The sequence below is a fragment of the Henckelia pumila genome, chromosome 4 (assembly GCF_033568475.1).
Source record: "Henckelia pumila isolate YLH828 chromosome 4, ASM3356847v2, whole genome shotgun sequence".
In the NCBI taxonomy this organism is placed as follows: Eukaryota; Viridiplantae; Streptophyta; class Magnoliopsida; order Lamiales; family Gesneriaceae; genus Henckelia; species Henckelia pumila.
In genome coordinates, this window is record NC_133123.1 from 195,679,616 (window position 1) to 195,700,476 (window position 20,861).

At 33.8% G+C, this 20,861-nt stretch overlaps 1 protein-coding gene across 1 annotated transcript; it reads right to left on the minus strand.

Moving 5' to 3' along the window:
* Nucleotides 1-428: 428 nt before the first annotated feature.
* Nucleotides 429-2,824, minus strand: LOC140860071 (probable indole-3-acetic acid-amido synthetase GH3.1). Its single transcript, XM_073262837.1, has 3 exons — nt 2,393-2,824; nt 2,151-2,252; nt 429-2,057 (listed from the first exon to the last, which is right to left on the minus strand). Exons 1-3 carry the CDS (start codon nt 2,710-2,712, stop codon nt 683-685), a joined length of 1,797 nt encoding a protein of 598 aa, XP_073118938.1. The 5' UTR covers nt 2,713-2,824; the 3' UTR covers nt 429-682.
* Nucleotides 2,825-20,861: the final 18,037 nt, after the last annotated feature.

Sequence of the window (20,861 nt, forward strand, 5' to 3'; positions counted from 1 at the left end):
ATTAACATATTTGAAACACATAACTTCCATTTTCACATGGTATGTTGGATGCACGATGTGCACACATGCGTGCGTGTGACTTTGTCACTGTTCTCGGCCCACGAAACCCTTTTTCTATTTTTGTTCCATGCTCAAAATGCATAGACAAATTATTGACGCACGAAAATAAATTTGGCGACAATATAAAATATATCTACATCGAAATGGAAAACACTTTCAATTAATGCTTATTTTTTTTATCTAAAAATAATTTTTTAGATATGGATGATCAAAATCGTCAACTATTTAATTAGTTTGCCGATCATTAATTAAATAGGTTATCATTTTGCTAACATAAAGCAAGACGTGTTCCGTAGGGCAAGAGAAATTGGAAATAATGAAGAATCGATCACATAATAAGATGCTTACTTGGAAGAAAGAACAAAAAGTAGAAAAAAGAGCAATTCATTGAAGAAAAGCCATGTTCATACGATGTGTACGTGACATCCTTTTCACAGGTTAACTGAACCAAATACAAGCCTAACTTTTAGACGTCCCTTTCTACTTTACAATATTGTACCTAATTACATATATATATATAACAAAAATGAAATTAAACAACAAAATAAGGAACATTTCTTGGTGGGGCATGGCATTTATTTTATTTTATTTTATTTCTTTTGGCTCATTTTGAAGAGTGATTTCAACGACGTCGTTCTGGGGTCCAATGGGGCAATGATGGGCTAAAATGTGTAGACACTACTCTGGAGTCAAGGAGTTCCATTATGGGCGTGAAACTCACACACCTCGGCACCTTGTATTGGTTTATGGAAGCTCCCCTAGAAATGGCATAGTCCATCAACTCCTCGAAGGTTCCGTTTCTCACGACCCGGATCTCGAGCGGGCCGATGGAGTTGTCGGCTACACGACACTGGCGGTACACCGAGTTTAGTGACTCCTCCATGGCTAGGCAGCATTGGCGCAGGACGTGGTCCGTGGGGGAGTTGGCCGAGTCCTTTGCACTAAGTAACTCCCAATATATCACGTAATGTCCAGGGATGGAGTTGGTGTCAGCAAAGCTAGTGTACTCCACCACCGACGTGTTGAATTCGCGCAACAGTACTTGTGATGCTTTGGCCACGGCAGCTTGTAGCTCGGCCTCGTCGGTCTTGTCGGAGTCGATGCTGAGCAGTACGTTCTTCCGCCTAACGAAGTGGAATTGCGGTGCGGAGTTGTGGAAGCCGGTGACACGGAGGATGTCGCCTACTCTGTACCGGTACAGGCCGGCGTAGGTTGTGATCACCAGTTCATATTCCTTGCCGATTTCTAGGTCGGCCAGGTCGACGAGTTTGGGAGGAGGAGGCGAGGAACCGGTCGAGTTTGAGGTGGGCAAGAACTCGAAGTAGGCCATGTTGGGCATGATGGTGTAGGAAACTTCCGATGGACTGCACATGGGATTGAGATTGAGCCCAAAATAGCACTCGGAAGACGCGTACATTGTGCAAGCCTTTGGCAATCCGCCGCTGTAATAATCAAGAGTCGGGATATATTGAGCCATCGCTCCCGTAACAATCACGTCAAGATACTTGGTATTCGGCCAAATCCTGGTAATAATTCTTTCCCAATTATCCTCGCCGCACTCGTGGCAAATAAAGTCAGCCAAAAATGGGTCGGGTCTCAGAATCCCGGCCATGCATTCGCGTATCGACCCGTCGGTGACTTTCGGGTTGAGCGTCCCCGTTCGGATATCCCTGGCCAATTGCTGCCAGTTCAGCTGGAGGAAACGGATGGCCCGGAGAAGCCCCGACGCGAACACCGCACCGACGCGGAGGACTTGCTCCCGCTCGTAAAGGCCGCAAAGCATTTGGGTGTACATGCTTTGGAACGAGTCGGGACAAAGGATGGCCTGGTTGGGGCTGGTGTACACGTTGTACGGGTCGTGGGGCCGTTTCTTGAATTGTTCGCTTTTGTAGTAGCTTGTGAGTACGGGTCTCGCCACTAGCCCGCCAGGCGTTTTCGTCTCAGATTTTATGAACAAGAAGTACAATCCTTTCCCTTTGTCCAGTCCTCCAACGTAACTGTTCCATACAAGACACCAAAAGCCCCCATAATCATGAGAAAACAAATCCAATATTTTCAAATTAAAACAATACTAATTTTGTTATACTTACAGGTTCATAACAGGCATGAGAAGACTGTAAAGAAGCTGGCGGCGATCCAATTCTTCTTGAATAGTGGGCATGAGTTTTCTTTCACCAGCTGAAGTTCCCGAGCTGAGAAAACATACATATAAAATTAAAAATTCAGCTTCTAATTCTTTCATACAGAATTTGATATTTATAATTATAATCAAAGCTAGCTAATTATATATATATATATATATATATACATACTTAACAACAACAAAAATTACCTGGTGAGGAATTCAGAGACGGGGTGAGCCGACAGAATGGGAGAGCGATCACCATCAGCAATTCTCTGGATCAAAGGCTGGAGATCCTCATACGTGACCACCGGAACTTTGGATTTGAAAGTCTCCCGGTCGGTGGCTCCGCAGAGCTTGTACCCATCCAGATACTCGGTGTGGCAATTTCTGGCCAGGATTTCGGCCAACACATTCTCCTGCACCGAGTCCGCGTTGCGGGTCATTTCTTCGATGAACTCAAGAGCTTTGGCGTCCTTCTCGCAGGCCGGAGGCCCAAGGGGAGATGACAACATCGAATCAACCGCCATTTCAGCAAACAGCTAGCTAGATTAATTAAGGAATTTTTTTTCTTCTTGTTGAAGAGTTTTGGTTATTAGGATAGAGGAATATTGGGAAGAAGATGGTGAGGTACTGAAGATGGGGGCGTTTGGGGTATATATATAGGGGTGGGAGGGGAGGAGAGAAGAGGCTTCGGATGACACGTCACTTGCCATGTAGGGAGTGTTCTAAATAGTTTGAATTTCTTGTAATGTTGGCTAGTAAATGGAATTGTGGAAACACATTTTTATTGGTTTCTATTTCTATATTATATTATATTAATTTGTGTTCATACATAATAATTCACCAATATATATATCTTATCTTGATGTCATTTTGAAAGACTGACATTTTATTTGAGTCATTTATAAAAATATATGTTATTTTTATTATAAATATAAATAAAGATTTTTCTATTTCACTGTGATTCATATCTTATTAATATCATATCAAAGATGTTGGAAATGAGATTGTAATAAATAAATTAATTATTTCCATAAAACAAAAACAAATCCATTTATAATTGCATTCGCGCGAATCTGGGTCGGAGTGGTATTATTATTATTATTATTATTATTATTATTATTATTATTATTTTAAATACCAAGTATAATGGTAGACTGGTAGTTATGAGAAATAATGTCACATATTTAACATACACTGAAACGAATATAATATTAGGTAGTTACAGCTTCCATTCAAATAGACGGCTGCTTCTGAGAAGGATAGTCTCCTGGTCTGACGCGGTAAAACTGGTAAACCCGACGAGGGGCAATCTCGTAAATACGGTGTGTAAGGCGAAAAGGGGACAAGGTGGGGCCCTTACACGTCTGAAATCCTCTTCAGCGGGGTGCAGGTGGGACCACGGGGCCACGTCATCGTCTCCGTGCAGGGGATATAGGCGTGGACTGTGGCTGGCGTCAGCCAACCAGGCGGCCTATTTCCGGTAAAGATGTTGGTCCACGACAGCGACCGGTGGCCGCCGGGCTCGGCAAATTGCACTGTTGCAGACAAGCTACGTGACATGGGACACCACGTCATGCATTATGCATGTTTTGGTACAAATGTTGCTGTTCATGTGCATGGGGGGATCCAATTTCATGGGGAAACATTTTGAATTATTTTGTGTGCGTGATGGAAATTTAATTACGATACGTCGAAATCGGTTTCATTGGGAGACGAGTAATAGCTAGCTTTATCGAAAGAACGGTTGAAACGTAATTTTAATTACAATACGTTGAAATCACGGATCTGAGTCCGAGTGATTTTTTTAATTTGCATTTATGTTCTTGGGGTAAAGTTATATATAATGGTGCCAACTTAAAGATGTAATTACTCGAAGCTTGAGTTTGGGTTAGTTGGATAATTGCATCCTATTTTTACATGTATTATTCTAATTAGGGGTGAGTTTTCGGTATACCGTATAAAAAATATTCGTATAAAAAAAATTTATACCGATACCGATATCGAAATTCCGAAATTTTGGTATAAAAAAATCCATACTAATACCGTATAGATACCGAAAAAAAATTTGATATACCAAAAAAATGTATATATACCGAAAAAAATTCGGTACGGTATCCCGAAAAGTCGATATTTTGGTTCGTTATCCCAGCCCTAATTCTAATGGTGCATTTAATGGTGAATGAGTGATAGTTTATCAATATCTGTGAAATCCACAATAAAAATAATATGACACATATATATGTAACATATATATTGATAAATCTCAACTCTTAAATGTACATTGAAATACTATCTGTACAGGTAGCATCTCATTTATCGGATTAGTGATGGTATATATATCGACCCCTGGTTAGTTTATGTCGAGCTCGATTAAAGTGGTGATAATCAACCGATTAGGATATACATAAAATATCTTGTATGCCTAATACTTCCATATTATAAATGCTATCCATTTCCTCCCGGACATTGCCTATATATGATACAACAAGGGTTGCTGTTTTCATCAATTTCTGTTATTTTCTAAATAAACCCTAAACGTAGGGCATAGCCTTTTGTTTAAACTACAACTACTTGTATTAATTATGTGGATACATCCATTTTAACCAACTTTTTAAATTAATCGACTATATCTTACTATATAATTGATTGATTAATTTCATATGTCGTTTCAGAAAATACGACAAGCTAGCTCCTTTTAAATTTTTTAATTTTTAATTTTTAATTTTTAGTGAGGGAAAGAAATTATTTCAATATTCTGCTACGTACCTCCATGACGTTAATACGATAAATGATGTTGGCTAACATGATTGATTGTTTGAATATAACTCAATATATTAAGAGATGGTTCTTTAATTACGATAATCAAGTTTTAACGAAAAATATGTTCTCCAACAGAAAATAAATTATAAGATATACTTCAATTAAAATTTTGGATATGGTATCGACAAAATTAAATCCTGTTTTTCTATATTTACACTAGTATGTGACATACGCAATGCACGTGAGCCGTCGACTAATTTTTTTTAGTAGGTCTTTTGTGAGACATTGTCACAGATTATCCGCGAAATAGGTCAATTTTACTCATATTTACAATAAAAAGTAATAATTTTGACATAAAAAATAATATTTCTCATGTGTAACCCAAATAGAGGATCAGTCTCACATAATTAACCCGTAAGACCGTCTTACATAAGTTTTTGTGATTTTTTATTAATCACACTATGTTCATATTCATGGAAAAAACAACGACATATTTTTAGTTTTCTAATCAGTCAGTTTGTTTAAGAAACAAAAATTACCAAATTAAAAACGGTAGAATAACGATTTTGAATACTTAAAACATGGACTGTGTACATATCCAAACTATGCGTGCTTTCGTCTAATTCCAATATCGCCGAATTTTTTAATTTTTTATTATGTTTTAAAAAAATACATCTTGCTTTTTTTTATCTTAAGATATATGGTTCCATCGCTTCAAAAAGGATTCTTGCACTGCATCATTAATAAACCAGTTATTTGGTCAAATGCAAATATTTTTAGCTAATTAATTATTTTGAGTTGTTTTTTCAATTATATATATATATATATATATATATATATACATATAACATGGAGAAAGATGGGTACTGTGTAAATTATTAATTAAAATAAATGAAAGTAGTGCCAAATTCATGTAAAATTATATGGTAAAATAATGGTAAAAAAATGGGATTCACGTGGTTGCTCATTTCCTGGAATTTGTGTTGAGCTCTCACACAAATCTTAGGAATAGATTGTTGCCGGAATTATTTAGTACATATTTACCCGATGGAATGGATTCTTGTCTGGCGACTCTTGCTCTATTTTCTAGTCTACTAGCTAGTTACTGTTTGAATGAAATTATTATACTTAAATTCCAACGACCGTCCCGGATGACGGATCGAAATATAACTTTTTGATTTGTTGTACAATTTAAGATAATTATTTGGCAGTATAATAGTAAGCATTTGATCCTAACAACTATTTTTTTTTAGCAAAATGTAAAGTACCTTACATACAAAATATCTCATCATTTTTGTCGAAAACTCAAAAGTCATAACTCATTCTCTTCTTATACAAAAACAATATTTCTTTGAGATTATGTGTGTACCTCTAAAAAAATTATAAAAATGTGTGTGTGAAAAAAGGTCAAAAAACCCAAAAATAATATATTTAATTGGGTCAAATATCCAACTACTACACTTGATTACTATAATATAAGTAATATATCTGAAGAATGAGTTAATTAAAAAAACTAATATTAGATTCCATGTACTATATTGATAATTGCCACATAAAGAAAATCTATGTCCACTGAAAATTTTAGTCCTTTAAAAATTATTAACTTGAAGCATTTATTTCCAGGAAATTAAGTACACGGCTTGTACTTTGTTTCAAAAGGAAACAGTCTTACATAATTTATAAACATTTTTCAATAACACAAAAATTTACGTACAGTCATCTTACGGATCAATTTTTTTATACCGATTTTTGATTTGATTTAACCTGATTTATAAAAAAAAAATAGTTTTAATGCAAAAAGTATTACTCTTCCCTAAATATATATATCTGATTGACATACCTCGCGGATATATAAATCTGTGAAATCGTCTTATAAAAAAACTTACTGATCATAATTTTTTTTCAAATATTTTTCTTTTGCTTTCCCTTATTGTAGTTGAATATATTTTTATTTTAAATAAATTTTATTTTATTCTTATTTTGTGTTTTCAATATTTTTATTTTGTAGGAATCGTGAGATTCTTTTATTTAATTAGGATACTGTTGTAAAAAATTAATTGGTGAATTCTGTTTTCTACCTCAGCAGTCAGCACGCTTAGTTAATAACATAGGTACGCTACTAGTGTGAATCTCATTATTTCTGGTTAATAAAAAATCCACACAAGAAACTTGTTCTATAACAAGTACAATTTTTAATTAACTAACCACTAATAATAATTAATAAATTATTTGAAGTTTGAAATATGAGTTTTGTTTATGCACAACTAGTGTAACTAATTAAGGCATGATTATTTAATTTAGCAACCGTAATAATGCAACCTAGGGAACAAAATTACGACATGTATGTGTTTATTTTAGTTTCCAACTAACAAAGTTACGTTTAATTTAATTGCACTTAAACATTTGATACATAAAGTTCCAAAGCCAACATTTTCAAAGTCAAATTACACCTAGTAAAATGTGACTTCTCCACCTTGAAAACGACAATAAATTATCAAGTGTGCGTCGACCCCGACACGACTATATATAAATGGAATTTTAAAAAATTATATATTCATATGTCTCAAATATAAATATCATTTTTTTATATGTGTCAAATATATTCCGATATTTATATATGAATTATTTACAACATTTTTTTGATCCGATCGATTGGAACACTCATTAAATGAAAGCTAACATGGAAATACTTTCTCAAATTTACTTGTATTATACGTGTATATACGTTCCCAAAATTCAATCAGTAGAATCCGTAAAAAAAAAAATTCAATCACAAAAAATTTCAACATATATGTATTTAAAAATATTTAGTAATTTGTATGATTTTCATACTCTTACATTCTCATGAGCAGGTATTTTGTGAGACAGTCTCACGGCTCAACTTAACTCATATATTCTTAAAATAAGTGAATATTTTTGGAAAATAAAAAGTAATAATTTTTTTTTGATAACCCAAATAAAGGATCTGTTTCACGAAATTGACTCGTGAGACCGTTTCATAAATTTTTTTATGTAATCTTAAATACATAAATTTTTTTGTTTTCACGCATATTAAAAAATCATTAGAAAAATAAAGTTCATATATATATGAACTTCTTATTTTACTTTTATTTAATTAATTCAAAAACTGAACTATACATTTGAGAAAAAAAAAAAACATGCCTAAATAATTAGGGCACACAAATGAAATAGTACTGACAAGAAATCTTGTGAGATGTTTCATGGGTTAACTTGGTGAGACGGATATCTTATTTTAGGTTGCTCATGAAAAATTATTATTTTTTATGTCAAAGTATTACTTCTTATTATAAATAAGTATGGTTGACTCATCTTACGGATAAAAATTCGTGAGACCGTCTCACAAAAAACCTACTCAATAGTATTATGTCGTTTTGTAAACTTATTATATAAATATATGAACACCTTTAAATTAAACACATCTATAATTTGTAATCCAAGAAATTTAAAAATTATTTCTAAATTAAGACCTTACTAGTTACGACTTCTAAACTCATGACATAATTTATAAGATAATATCAGAAAGAAAGTTGATATTTAACTCTACTTTTTATTATTTGTATTTGTAGGATCGAATATTTGTCCTTAATTTTTTCAAAAGTTATATTGTTGTAAATAATGTAACTAAAATATTTTAAACGACACAGCAGCTCAAGCGTTATTGTTCAATCGCTCTACCAATAAGGACAATTGTTGCACTCCAACAACACATTCGTGAATAAATTTGCGCTCTATTTTACACATGAAATAAAATGTAGCTAACAGAAAATAGAGCGTTAATATCAACTCCATATTAAAAAATATAGCTTTGGTAACAACTTGTTAATTAAATCCTTTGATCAGTCAAAATTTTAGGTAGCCCTTCAAACCACGTACGCTATGGACTTTAATTAACCCAAGAATGCAAATACTAAAACTTGTACAAGTTAAACATCATCATATATCACAACTTTCGATGGATATGTGTTATCCCTGACATCGGATAATATCTTTTATTCTTAGGTTTTTGAGTCTTGGGGGATTATGACGAATATACATACAGGTATTACGTTACGTGAACAAACAATAAATAGTGACTTTTACCACATAAGAACCACAAATTAAATATTATAATTGCTAATATCAGAACTAAAAGATCGTGTATACGATTCTCTTAAGTTGCAAAATAATACAATTATTGAGAGGAAGTTGTTGGTGGAGAATAATAATTACCTGGTTTTTTAAAAAAATAAAAAATTGAGTAGTATCATATATACCACCAATTACATGTTTAGTAAATCGGGGAACGTTGTACACAGGGGCATAGGCGAGTTGGTAAGGCTTGAGGTGATGTGCAAAAAAATTCCTCAGTGTTATGGGTTCGATCCTCGTGTGGAGCATATTCTCTGCTGAAATATTGTGCGGGTATGCTCTGGGGGTTGGCAGTGGCGGATCCAAGATTTCGGTCAGGGATATTGTGGGGTATGCTCTGGGAGTTGTCGGGTTGGCCAAGTTGATCCCCCCTCAAGTCTCTGCTGCTCGTGCACATCCCTCGATTTATCATCGCATGAGCCAATAAGCCTCTGACTCATGTGGGATGGGGTTCCCTTTGAGATCAACTCTTTTAGTAAATCGGGGAACGTTGGATATTATAGTATATCTTGAAACTTTGTGAGAAGCAAAGTCAAATGGTTTAAATTGCATTATATAAATCTTCAAAAAATTAGAACATAAAATTTGTATTATATACAACTTAAGATAATTTATCTTATAACTTTTTATAATAATTAACTATTGAAACATGATAATTTTTGTTATTTTAAATCATTAATACTTTTTTTTTTCTAAATTAATGATTTTTCATTTTTTAAAGAGTACGTAACACTCCTGTGAGACGGTTTCATCCGTGATACGGAACAAATCTGTCCATATTTATAATAATAAGTAATAATTGTGGCATAAAATGTAATATGTTTTAATGATAACCAATATAAGAGACTCATCTAAAAAAATGACCCTTGAGACCATCTCATTGGAGTTTTTATCTTTTTTTTTATCAGGCGTAATATACTAGGTAAAAATTTTAAATAGATAAATAGAGTATGATTTAAAATGAATTAAAGCCTGTTTAGAAAATAAAATTTTATTTCATCAATAAAGTTATATAATTAAAGTATGATTGTAATTTTTAATAAGACCAAATCTATTACATAGAAATTAGTAGTGTATAAGCCTCAACTTTAATTAACTATAATATGGTATAGTAACTTAGTAAGATATATACGTACAAAAATGGATTGAAATTTGAGTAATCAAATTTTCCAAATTCCAAATTAAAATATTTGATTAAAAAAAGGGAGAAAAAATGAATCTGTATTTAGGAATAATTATTTTTTCTTCCTTATTGTTTAGATCCTAATTAAATCACTTGGATCCCTTTTATCTGTGACATAGGTAAAAATAAAAAATAAAAAATCGATGTTCTCGTGAATTTTGATACCTTATTATTATTATTATTATTATTATTATTATTATTATTATTATTATTATTATTATTATTATTATTATTATTATTATTTGACGCAATCAAAAATTTCGCACCCAATAAATTACGTTGAACCGGTAATCAACGAACCAATTTCTTCAAAAAAAAACTGAGTAGAATGATCTCAAAATATTTCTGTGCATAAAAAAAAACTGGTGAGAACTCTGCCCATTAATGACGAAGCCACTCCGACGCACAAGTCGGTACATGATTAAATAGAAAATATATTGAAGTTGCAAGGTATGAAAAGCATGTAAAAACGTATAAGAGAGTGTTTAAGAGCATGTAGAAGACATATATGAGCATACTTATTAGAGTTAGAGACCTTTTATTTATAAGTGTAGAGTCTCAGTCCATATAAAATTTTAATGAACAAGTCAACTAGATTCATGCATATCCATGTAATATTATGATATATCGTTAAAATATAAATAAAGATATGATATGATTTTTATCATATCATTCTCATCATCATCATTAGTAAGTTAAATTATCTGATTGTTATGATTAGATCTTGAACTTGATATATAATGTAGTAGCCCAGTTTCATTTTACAAGATTAAGTGATTTTAAAACATGTTAGAAAATGATATATAATTTTAAAAGTGTCAAAACAAGTTTAAGGAGTCCTTATTTGGTGAAAATAAATAAAAAATAAGATCCGAAACGTCCGAAAATGGTGGGGTAGGTCCCGGGGGTCCAAAAATGAGTTCAGAAGGACCAAAACAGTTCGGAGCACTCGGAACAGTTCGGGCCCTCCGAACCCGAGTTCGGATCGTCCGAACTCAGTAGAGACAGATGTCTTAAAGGCTTGGACAAGTGGCAGTTCGGACCGTCCGAACACAGTTCGGATCGTCCGAACTTCGCCTATAAATAGGCCCTCCGAATTTCAGATTTTTCACACAATTTCAAGTATTCTCTCTCGGCCTTTAGTGCATTCTAGGGTTTTGGGGTGTTTCCAGCCTTCCTAGGCTTGGTCCGGAGGTTGGCCAGGTGCTCCGGGGTTGCGGCGGAGCGGTGCCCAAGTTCCGGGGCAGTCTTCATCAGCGGGCTGACGACGGACGCAGGTATAGCTCTGACTCCTTATAGTAAATAGAGAGTATGCTATAGCGTAGTTAAAACTTTTAGAATAAGATTATAATGCATTAGTACTTTGCATTGTAGTGTGGACTGTAGTCTTGAACATAGTGCTGGTCTAGCTTGCCTAGTTTTTGAGGTACGGAAGTATTATTCGAGATATCCAGATTGAGTATGCATGTATTATGTGTTTGCATGGATTATGTGATTGCATGTTTTATATGCCTTTATATATACAGCATGTCACAACTTTATGTTGCATACATGAGCATATTGAGCATGTATCCTTGTGATATCCGGTATTGGGATATTTATCGTGTCAGTAGATGGTTGGACACAGAGACACGTGTTAGGTCACCAAAATCAGTTGGACACGAAGCTCGTGTTAGGTCACTGATATTTGGTTGGACACGTGTACTTGTGTTAGGTCACCATCAGGGCTTCTGAGTATGTTGGTCACCTCCTGTAGCGACGGCTCAGCGTGGCACATACCAGGACCCAAGTCTGTTCTTGATCAGATATTCTTGACCTCGTGTCTTGGTACACAGTTCACTTGCATACATGCACACATATAATACCGTATACTCATACTCTCGTACTAAGCTTATCATGATCACGTCCCGTACTTGTTGTATCTGGACACCCTATTCCATGGGGCAGGTCTGCGGCTGGATGTTGCGGGTGGTTTCAGGAAGGCTTAAGCGTTGGATGATCAGCAAGGCTTTGTCTAGGTTTTTGCTTCAGTTGTATTTGGGTTAATACATTGGATTTATTCGATATGGTTGTATCATAATATTTGGGGAGTTTATTAATGTTTTTTCGCTGTTAATTCTGATGATTTATTATTTAAGTTAAATGCATGCTTAAGTTCTGATTAGTAGATGATCACGGCACGGGTCACTACATTTATGGTATCAGAGCATGTATATAAATCGTGGGATATAGATTTGTCTTGGGATTAACCTTTGTGTCACCTATAGATGACAAATCAGAATGAAAAGAATAATCGTGGTACCGAGAATAGCTTTGTTGGTGACGGAGGATCACAACAAGATCAAGTGAGAGTCAATATTCTTGAATTTGCCAAGATAGGTCATCAACCCCTCAAAGGAGGAGAAACTGCGGATGAAGTTATGCTATGGGTGAATCAAATGGAACAGTGCTTTATCACACTCGGTTTTGATGAGAAAGAGAAATTGTTAATTACTGACTTGAATTTACAAGAGAAAACTCGAGGATGGTGGCAATCAATTTCTGTGGTTTTACAGCAGCATTTTGGTCAACTCAGATGGGAACATTTCAGAGAAGCCCTCTTAAACGAACACGGTCCTGCAAGTATGAAACAAAGAGAGTTAGGCAAAAGTATAAAGGGCTCTAATTCGTTGGGACCGAAGGGCCAAAAATTTAAAAGATCAATTACAATGTCTTCTTGTACCGGGTCAGGAGAATTTACTCGCGTTAATAAGAAGGAATTGCAGTGTGAACATTGCAAAAGAAATCATCCAACTGACAAATGTCGCAAAGCCTTAGGGGCTTGTTTTATTTGTGGTAGTTTAAGTCACTTGAAAAAGGATTGTCCACGTTCAAGTAAGAATAAATAAGAGAGGATTTTGTGGTTGTTTTTACTTGCTAAGTTATTTCAAACTTTTCGGAATTAATTTGTTGGTTAACTGCCACCAGAGGTTTGAATTTTGTGACTGGTGAAGATTATCTAGATTTGAGATTAGTTGATCAGTTATTTGACTACAGAATGCTGAATTGACAATTGTATGTTTGGGATGAAATTTTTCATGCTTTCAGTGAATTGTTCTAGGCTTTTTTTCTAGAATGATTCAGAAAGTCATTGGTTTGATATAGTGCCATATTTGAATTGTTTCCTCAGAGACTCGGTGTTAGGGTCATTGGTTATTGATGATGGATTTTCATCATAGATTCAGTGATAGATTATACCAGGTGCTGAGGATTGTGCAGTGTTATTCAAGACGGGATAGGGAGCGACACCTACGCAGTGTTTTTTGGGAATTTTATTCCAGATAGGCTATTGGGGGAGGCTACCTGAGTCTTGATATTTTGCACAGTTATAGCAAGGGGTATAATTATCAAAAGGAATGTTTTTATGAATTTGATATTGGTACTGGATTAGTGCCAAGAGATTTGAACGTTGTCGTCTGACTTTATCAGAGATACAGATTTTAGTTTCCGTTGACAGAATAGTCTTGGAAAGGATTCTTTGACAAGTGTACATTCTGGATTGATAGTTTTCGCTGGTGGTACTGGGGGAGAACCAGGAAATTTGATCAGTATTGTCTGGCCTTATCAGAGTTGCAGATAGAGATCAGGAACATGATCAGCATGATGATTTGGGTTTCTTATTAAGCGATTGTAAGATTTATTTGGGTGGTTTCCATTATTGCTCTGGAAGTCTTTTGTACTTCAGACAGGTTATTGGAAAGTTATCCTAGTCTGGAGACCATGATGTTACTAGTGATTATTTGGATTCAGTGAGGTCTTGTAAAATGATATGAGAGAATAAAGAACTTGTTTTTCTTATTCAAGTCCATATCGGTACTTAAGATGTATTTCGAGGACGAAATTATCTTAAGTGGGGGAGAATGTAGTAGCTCGGTTCCATTTTACAAGATTAAGTGATTTTAAAACATGTTAGAAAATGATATATAATTTTAAAAGTGTCAAAACATGTTTAAGGAGTCCTTATTTGGTGAAAATAAGTGGAAAATCAGATCCGGAACGTCCGAAAATGGTGGGGTAGGTCCCGGGGGGCCAAAAACGAGTTCAGAATGACCAAAACAGTTCGGAGCACCCGGAACAGTTCGGGCCCTTCGAACCCGAGTTCGGATCGTCCAAACTCAGCAGAGACAGATGTCTTAAAGGCTCGGACAAGTGGCAGTTCGAACCGTCCGAACCCAGTTCGGATCGTCCGAACTTCGCCTATAAATAGGCCCTCCGAATTTCAGATTTTTCACACAATTTCAAGTATTCTCTCTCGGCCTTTAGTGCATTCTAGGGTTTTGGGGTGTTTTCAGCCTTCCTAGGCTTGGTCCGGAGGTTGTCCAGGTGCTCCGGGGTTGCGGCGGAGCGGTGCCCAAGTTCTGGGGCAGTCGTCATCAGCGGGCTGACGACGGACGCAGGTATAGATCTGGCTCCTTATAGTAAATAGGGAGTATGCTATAGCGTAGTTAAGACTTTTAGAATAAGATTATAATGCATGAGTACTTTGCATTGTAGTGTGGACTGTAGGCTTGGACATAGTGCTGGTCTAGCTTGTCTAGTTTTTGAGGTACGGAAGTATTATTCGAGATATCCAGATTGAGTATGCATGTATTATGTATTTGCATGGATTATGTGATTGCATCTTTTATATGCCTTTATATATATAGAATGTCACAACTTTATGTTGCATACATGAGCATATTGAGCCTGTATCCTTGCGATATCCGGTATTGGGATATTTATCGTGTCAGTAGATGGTTGGACACAGAGACACGTGTTAGGTCACCAAAATCAGTTGGACACGGAGCTCGTGTTAGGTCACTGATATTTGGTTGGACACGTATACTTGTGTTAGGTCACCATCAGGGCTTCTGAGTATGTTGGTCACCTCCTGTAGCGACGGCTCAGCGTGGCACATACCAGGACCCAAGTTTGTTCTTGATCAGATATTCTTGACCTCGTGTCTTGGTACACAGTTCACTTGCATACATGCACACATATAATACCGTATACTCATACTCTCGTACTGAGCTTATCATGCTCACGTCCCGTACTTGTTGTATCTGGACACCCTATTCCATGGGGCAGGTCTGCGGCTGAATGTTGCGGGTGGTTCCAGGAGGGCTTAGGCGTTGGATGACCAGCAAGGCTTTGTCTAGGTTTTTGCTTCAGTTGTATTTGGGTTAATACATTGGATTTATTCGATATGGTTGTATCATAATATTTGGGGAGTTTATTAATGTTTTTTCGCTGTTAATTCTGATGATTTATTATTTAAGTTAAATGCATGCTTAAGTTCTGATTAGTAGGTGATCACGGCGCGGGTCACTACATATAATTTCATATTTATGGTCATTGTATCAGATGAGCTATACATATCTGTAATTTTAGATACACACAATGTTTTTGGTAATTATTATTTGGGATCAAAACCTTTTTGGTCATTATTATTATTTTTATTGCTTGAGAATCCGCAACCGTTATTTTTTTTGGTGCGCATTGAATAAAGCTCTGGACTAACACAATAACCTGTGAATCATGCTAGTCAAGTACACCGTGCTGGACAAGTTATGTGCGACATATTAGTCTAAAAAAGTGTTAATAGATAGAATCGAACACCTTGACCACTGATCAAATGTTTACATACTGCACCAATTTGAATATCCATTGAAGCTTGATCCTTATTATTATTTGGGATCAATACCGATTTTGTCCCTTATCAGTTAATTTTTAACGATTAATCAGTATCATAGATCCAACAAGCATAAAATTAATAACTTACGTACGGGATCTTTTGTTACATCACAAACAAGAGAAATCAAATCATGAGTTTAGGCCCTGGTAGTACTGAAGATCGAAAAAAATTAACTAAATTACACGTTTAATTTGACTAATATTTAAGGGAGGTATCAAGCTCAATGCTTGTACCATCTAAATTCCTATGTTTGAAAATATCTCATTATGCAATTAATGTTTGGTTTTATAACATAACGAATTAGGCTTTCTTTGACTTGAATTTTGTCGATGATTTTCTCTAAAATCAAAGTAAACTCATTTGATTGAAATGGTGGCTTCTAATTTTAGATATCGCGTGTTGTTCCCCAAAAAAAATTAATACTTAGCTTGTATTAGCCAACATTTTGATATCTATTTTTTAATAAAAAAAATTAATCTTTTTTACCTTTTCATTTTTAAATTTAAATACTGGAAAGTTAATTTACAAAAAAATAAATATATAAAAGAAGGTTATAAATTTCATTTTTAGATTATTTTTTTACAAGGACTATATTTTGAATGGGTCGCGTAGAGGAGAGGAAGTCGTCCTAATTTAAATTCAAAGTAAAAATATTGTAACAACGTATCCCTTCATGCACGTAATAGTACATACTTTTTTTGATAGCATCAAACATTTCCTTATTTTGGCAGACAATTTTAAGCTTATATTATATTTTCAGTTCATAAGTTCACAAGTCAAATGATAATTGTCAATTTTAGGTAGTGCTTGGTTGGACTTTTGATTAAATTATCTCAATTGGATATTAATTCCATATTTTCTTGCAAATTTAAAATAGGAAAAATTGCTTTTTTGGTTCGGTATGTTTGTTAATTTGCGATTTCGGTCCTCTATATTTTCATATTTCTGTTTTAGTTCGCTATCTTTATTTTTTTTGGCAATTGTAATCCTTTTTCTGCTGTGGCGCTGATGTGGCACCGATGCAGTGCTGATGTGGAGCTCTTGTGTACAGTGACACGTAAGCATTTTTGAAAAAAAGGACTGAAATCGCCAAAAAACAAAACATACAGGACTAAAATCGAAATATGAAAACATAGAGGACTGAAATCGCAAAGTGACAAACATACAGAACCAAAACTGCAGTTTTTTCCTTCAAAATACTCACACACACACACACACAAATAGGCATCTTCTTTATCTGTTTGGCTTTTATTTAATTTCTACATATTAAATATCCTGTGAAAAATATTATCAAGATATTATTACGTAAGAAGGTGATCATGACTTATATCTTTACTATCTTTACTATTTTATTAAGTGTGCGTACTCTTAATTAACCACTTTTGGTATCATGGTAAATTTTCTCTTTTTTTTCCTTATATACCCCTACACTCTCTCTCCAACTCACTCATCCCACATTTTTTTAGCATCATTTATTCTTTTTATCATCACTATTTTCATCAATCTAAAAGTAAATTTCATTCATAGCTAATTTTTTTTAGATTTGAAAAAAAATGAAAGATAAACAAACACTTTTAAATTAAAAATTATTCAATGTACAATACATTATATTTGTATATAATATTATACACACGCAATGCGTATGCTCCATCGCTAGTATTTTATTAATACTAGTAAAAAATGTACACAATTTGTGTGTGTAAAAGAAAAATATTTTTTTAAAGCAAATCATGGAGCTAGTGGAAAGTTTTTAGTGAAATATTGGGTAGAAAAGGATAATTTTGAAATAAATAAATTTGATGTCTTCAAGGTAGTTACTATAATAGGTACATCTTTTATATAATAGTATAGATGGGGGGACAAAAAAATCTGAAGAAAATTGATTGGTTTGAACACTTTTAGGATTGTGTCGCTTTCATTTCCACTTGTATTTGATGTTTGATGAATTTAATTACGACAATAAGTTCTCTCATCGCTTCTGAAAATTCATGAATATATACATAATTACTTTCGTTGTTAAATGAAAGTCGATATAGAAATTTGTATAAATTAGGCGTATCATAAAGATATTTTCTTCGTTAAATCATCTCACTTGTAGAAAATTCAAATTGGTTTATAATCGAGGTTGAGTAGTACTAATTACCAACATTGTTGTTTCTTTTTTAATAAAAAAAAAAAAGAATGTTGGTTAAGAGTGTAACTTCACATATTTTGATCAGTGACGAAAAAATGTTTGTATATCGAAAAAAATTCGGTACGATATCCCGAAATTTGATATTTTGGATTCGGTAGCCCGCTCTAATGATAATTGGCTCTACAATAAAAATTATAACCAGATTGTAATATGAACATAACTTTTATAATGGTTTTCTTTCCCCTCTTTTTCTAATAAATTTATTTTATCTTTCTCTCGCACACAATTTGAACTAACAAGCTTTTCTCATACCAAAAAGTTTGATACATCTCTCTAAATCAAACTCAGTACTCTTATTTGCATTATAATAGAAGTTTCATTATTGTAGTGATCAAGCAGTGTGAGATTTATTATTTATCTACTTAATTAATTATTAATTTTACATAGGTAATATATATATATATATATATATAAATATATATATATAAAATTCTTTTATGGTGCCCAACAACTATGCTCAACTTCGTGTCCACCATGTATAAGTCAACTCACCAATTATGCTGGTCAACTCACCTATTGTACATGATGTGCACATAGTTGGGCATAGTTGTTGGGCACCATAAAAGAACTATATACATATATATATATATATGGGGTGTTTATATTTAATGTGAGATGGCCTCACTGACATTTATCCGAAAAATATGGGTCGAAATGATCTATATATAGAATTAAAATTAATATTTTTGAAAAAAAAACAATATTTTTTATGGTTGAATAGAGTAGAAAATTCGTATTATAAAAATTAACATGTAAAATAGTCTTAGAAAAGTTTTGTGTATATATTATATTCACATTTTTAATTAAAAAAATGAAAATAATATAAAACAACTCATAAACCACCACAAGAACCCACCCAATTAAATTTAAAGGTACGATTTACTTGAACTTTTTAGATAAATTTAGTATAAAATATTTTATAATAAGAACATTTGTAATGTTTTACAGATAACATATATCACATACATGCATCGATCACTTATTGCTTCAACTATTATTAAGTATTTATAAACATTACATGTGTCTAAATTAATTTTGTGGTCAACACACACCGTGAATTTTAAAAAAGTTTTAAAGTTTACTATATGATATTGTTTACAAAATAAAAGGATTGCTTTTGAAATTGAAAATTTGAAACTTTAGAAGAAAAAAAAAAGAAAGAAAAGAAGATATACATATATAATATAATATCCTCTGGGAAACCGACAAGTAGGTTTTGGATGAAAAGACACACACGAACAACAACGTGTTCACGGAGGCAAAAGGGGTCCTCCAATTCCAAAAAGAAAGCGCACTTTTATTCTCACCGATTTTTATGGTCCACCATTTACGTACAGTACTGTAAAATTAGGCAAACGTGGAGATAATGAGGAAGTTCGACGGAAACTTCAAATCGATTTGTCTCTTCATTTTTCTAGATAGCATTTTTTCTTCTGGTACCGATCTTTGGTCATATTTAAAGGTACAACAACACTTTTGCACGTGAAATATTTTTTGGGCAGCCACAAAATTCTATCAAATATTCGATTACATGTGATTTGTGTGTACAAGAATTTCGCAGAGTTTCACGGGCTTTAGCCGTTTGTGGACTTTTGTAAAATTCAGAGTCTGCTTGAATTAAATATAAATAATACTTAAATAAGCTTGAACCTCAAAAATATTTGAAGTGAACCTTTATGATTGGGCTCAGGCCCAGTAAAATTTTTAAACGTAACCCATCTTAAATATATAATTATTGATAGGGTTGATTAGTACTTGTGGTTTATGACCATTACCAAAAAAAAAAAAAAACCCAAGTGAATTTTAAAATTACAACCACCCCCTTAACATTTTAACATTTTTACTTATCTTACATATTAACCCCATCATCAAATAATTTAATAAAAAATTATTCATATATTTCTATAACATCTCAATTGACTCTGTTATTAACATAAATTATTACAACTTGATATATGTTAATTTTTATTTTAATAATTATTTCCTTGATATTCCCAGATCCATGTCTGAATGATTGTGCTACTTATCCAGAGGAGTATTTCCGAGTTGAAACTATGCACTCTGGCACCTACATGTTTGAGCATGAATATCTTGTTGGTCCAAATACCCAGTTCACGTCATATGCATATACATATAGGTTTGTATACTTATATTTATTGTACTGAGCGTTAGCACTCATGCCCTTATTTTTCATCTTGGGCATCCCATACTGCGGGGCAAGCCTCATGTTGGATGACATAGGCAGGAGTGAGCCTCGAGGTGTGGAGCAACACCATTGGGTTTCTGGTTATTTGGTTTTGTTGTGTTATTTGGGATTGTATTTGATATATTTATTCGACATGGTTGTACCGTAACCAATATTTCAGACCGATGCTTTCGATTTGAGTTTTATGTATTCCAATTTTCGCTGAATTATCTTATTATTGTTGATTAAGATTTAATTGCATGCTCCAAGAAGTGTGTATCAACGGATTATTCCCAATTCCCTCATAAGCCATGTTAAAAACAAAATAAAATCTGAAATCAAATTTACCAACTACTATGAGTTTATTCGGGAATTGAAGAAGTACTATATGAAGTTCAAAATCCAAATTAGTCTATTGTATGTTTAATTACTTACTGCAGCCTATTCTACCATCTATCTCACTACAAGAGAAATTCTTGGATTACATGT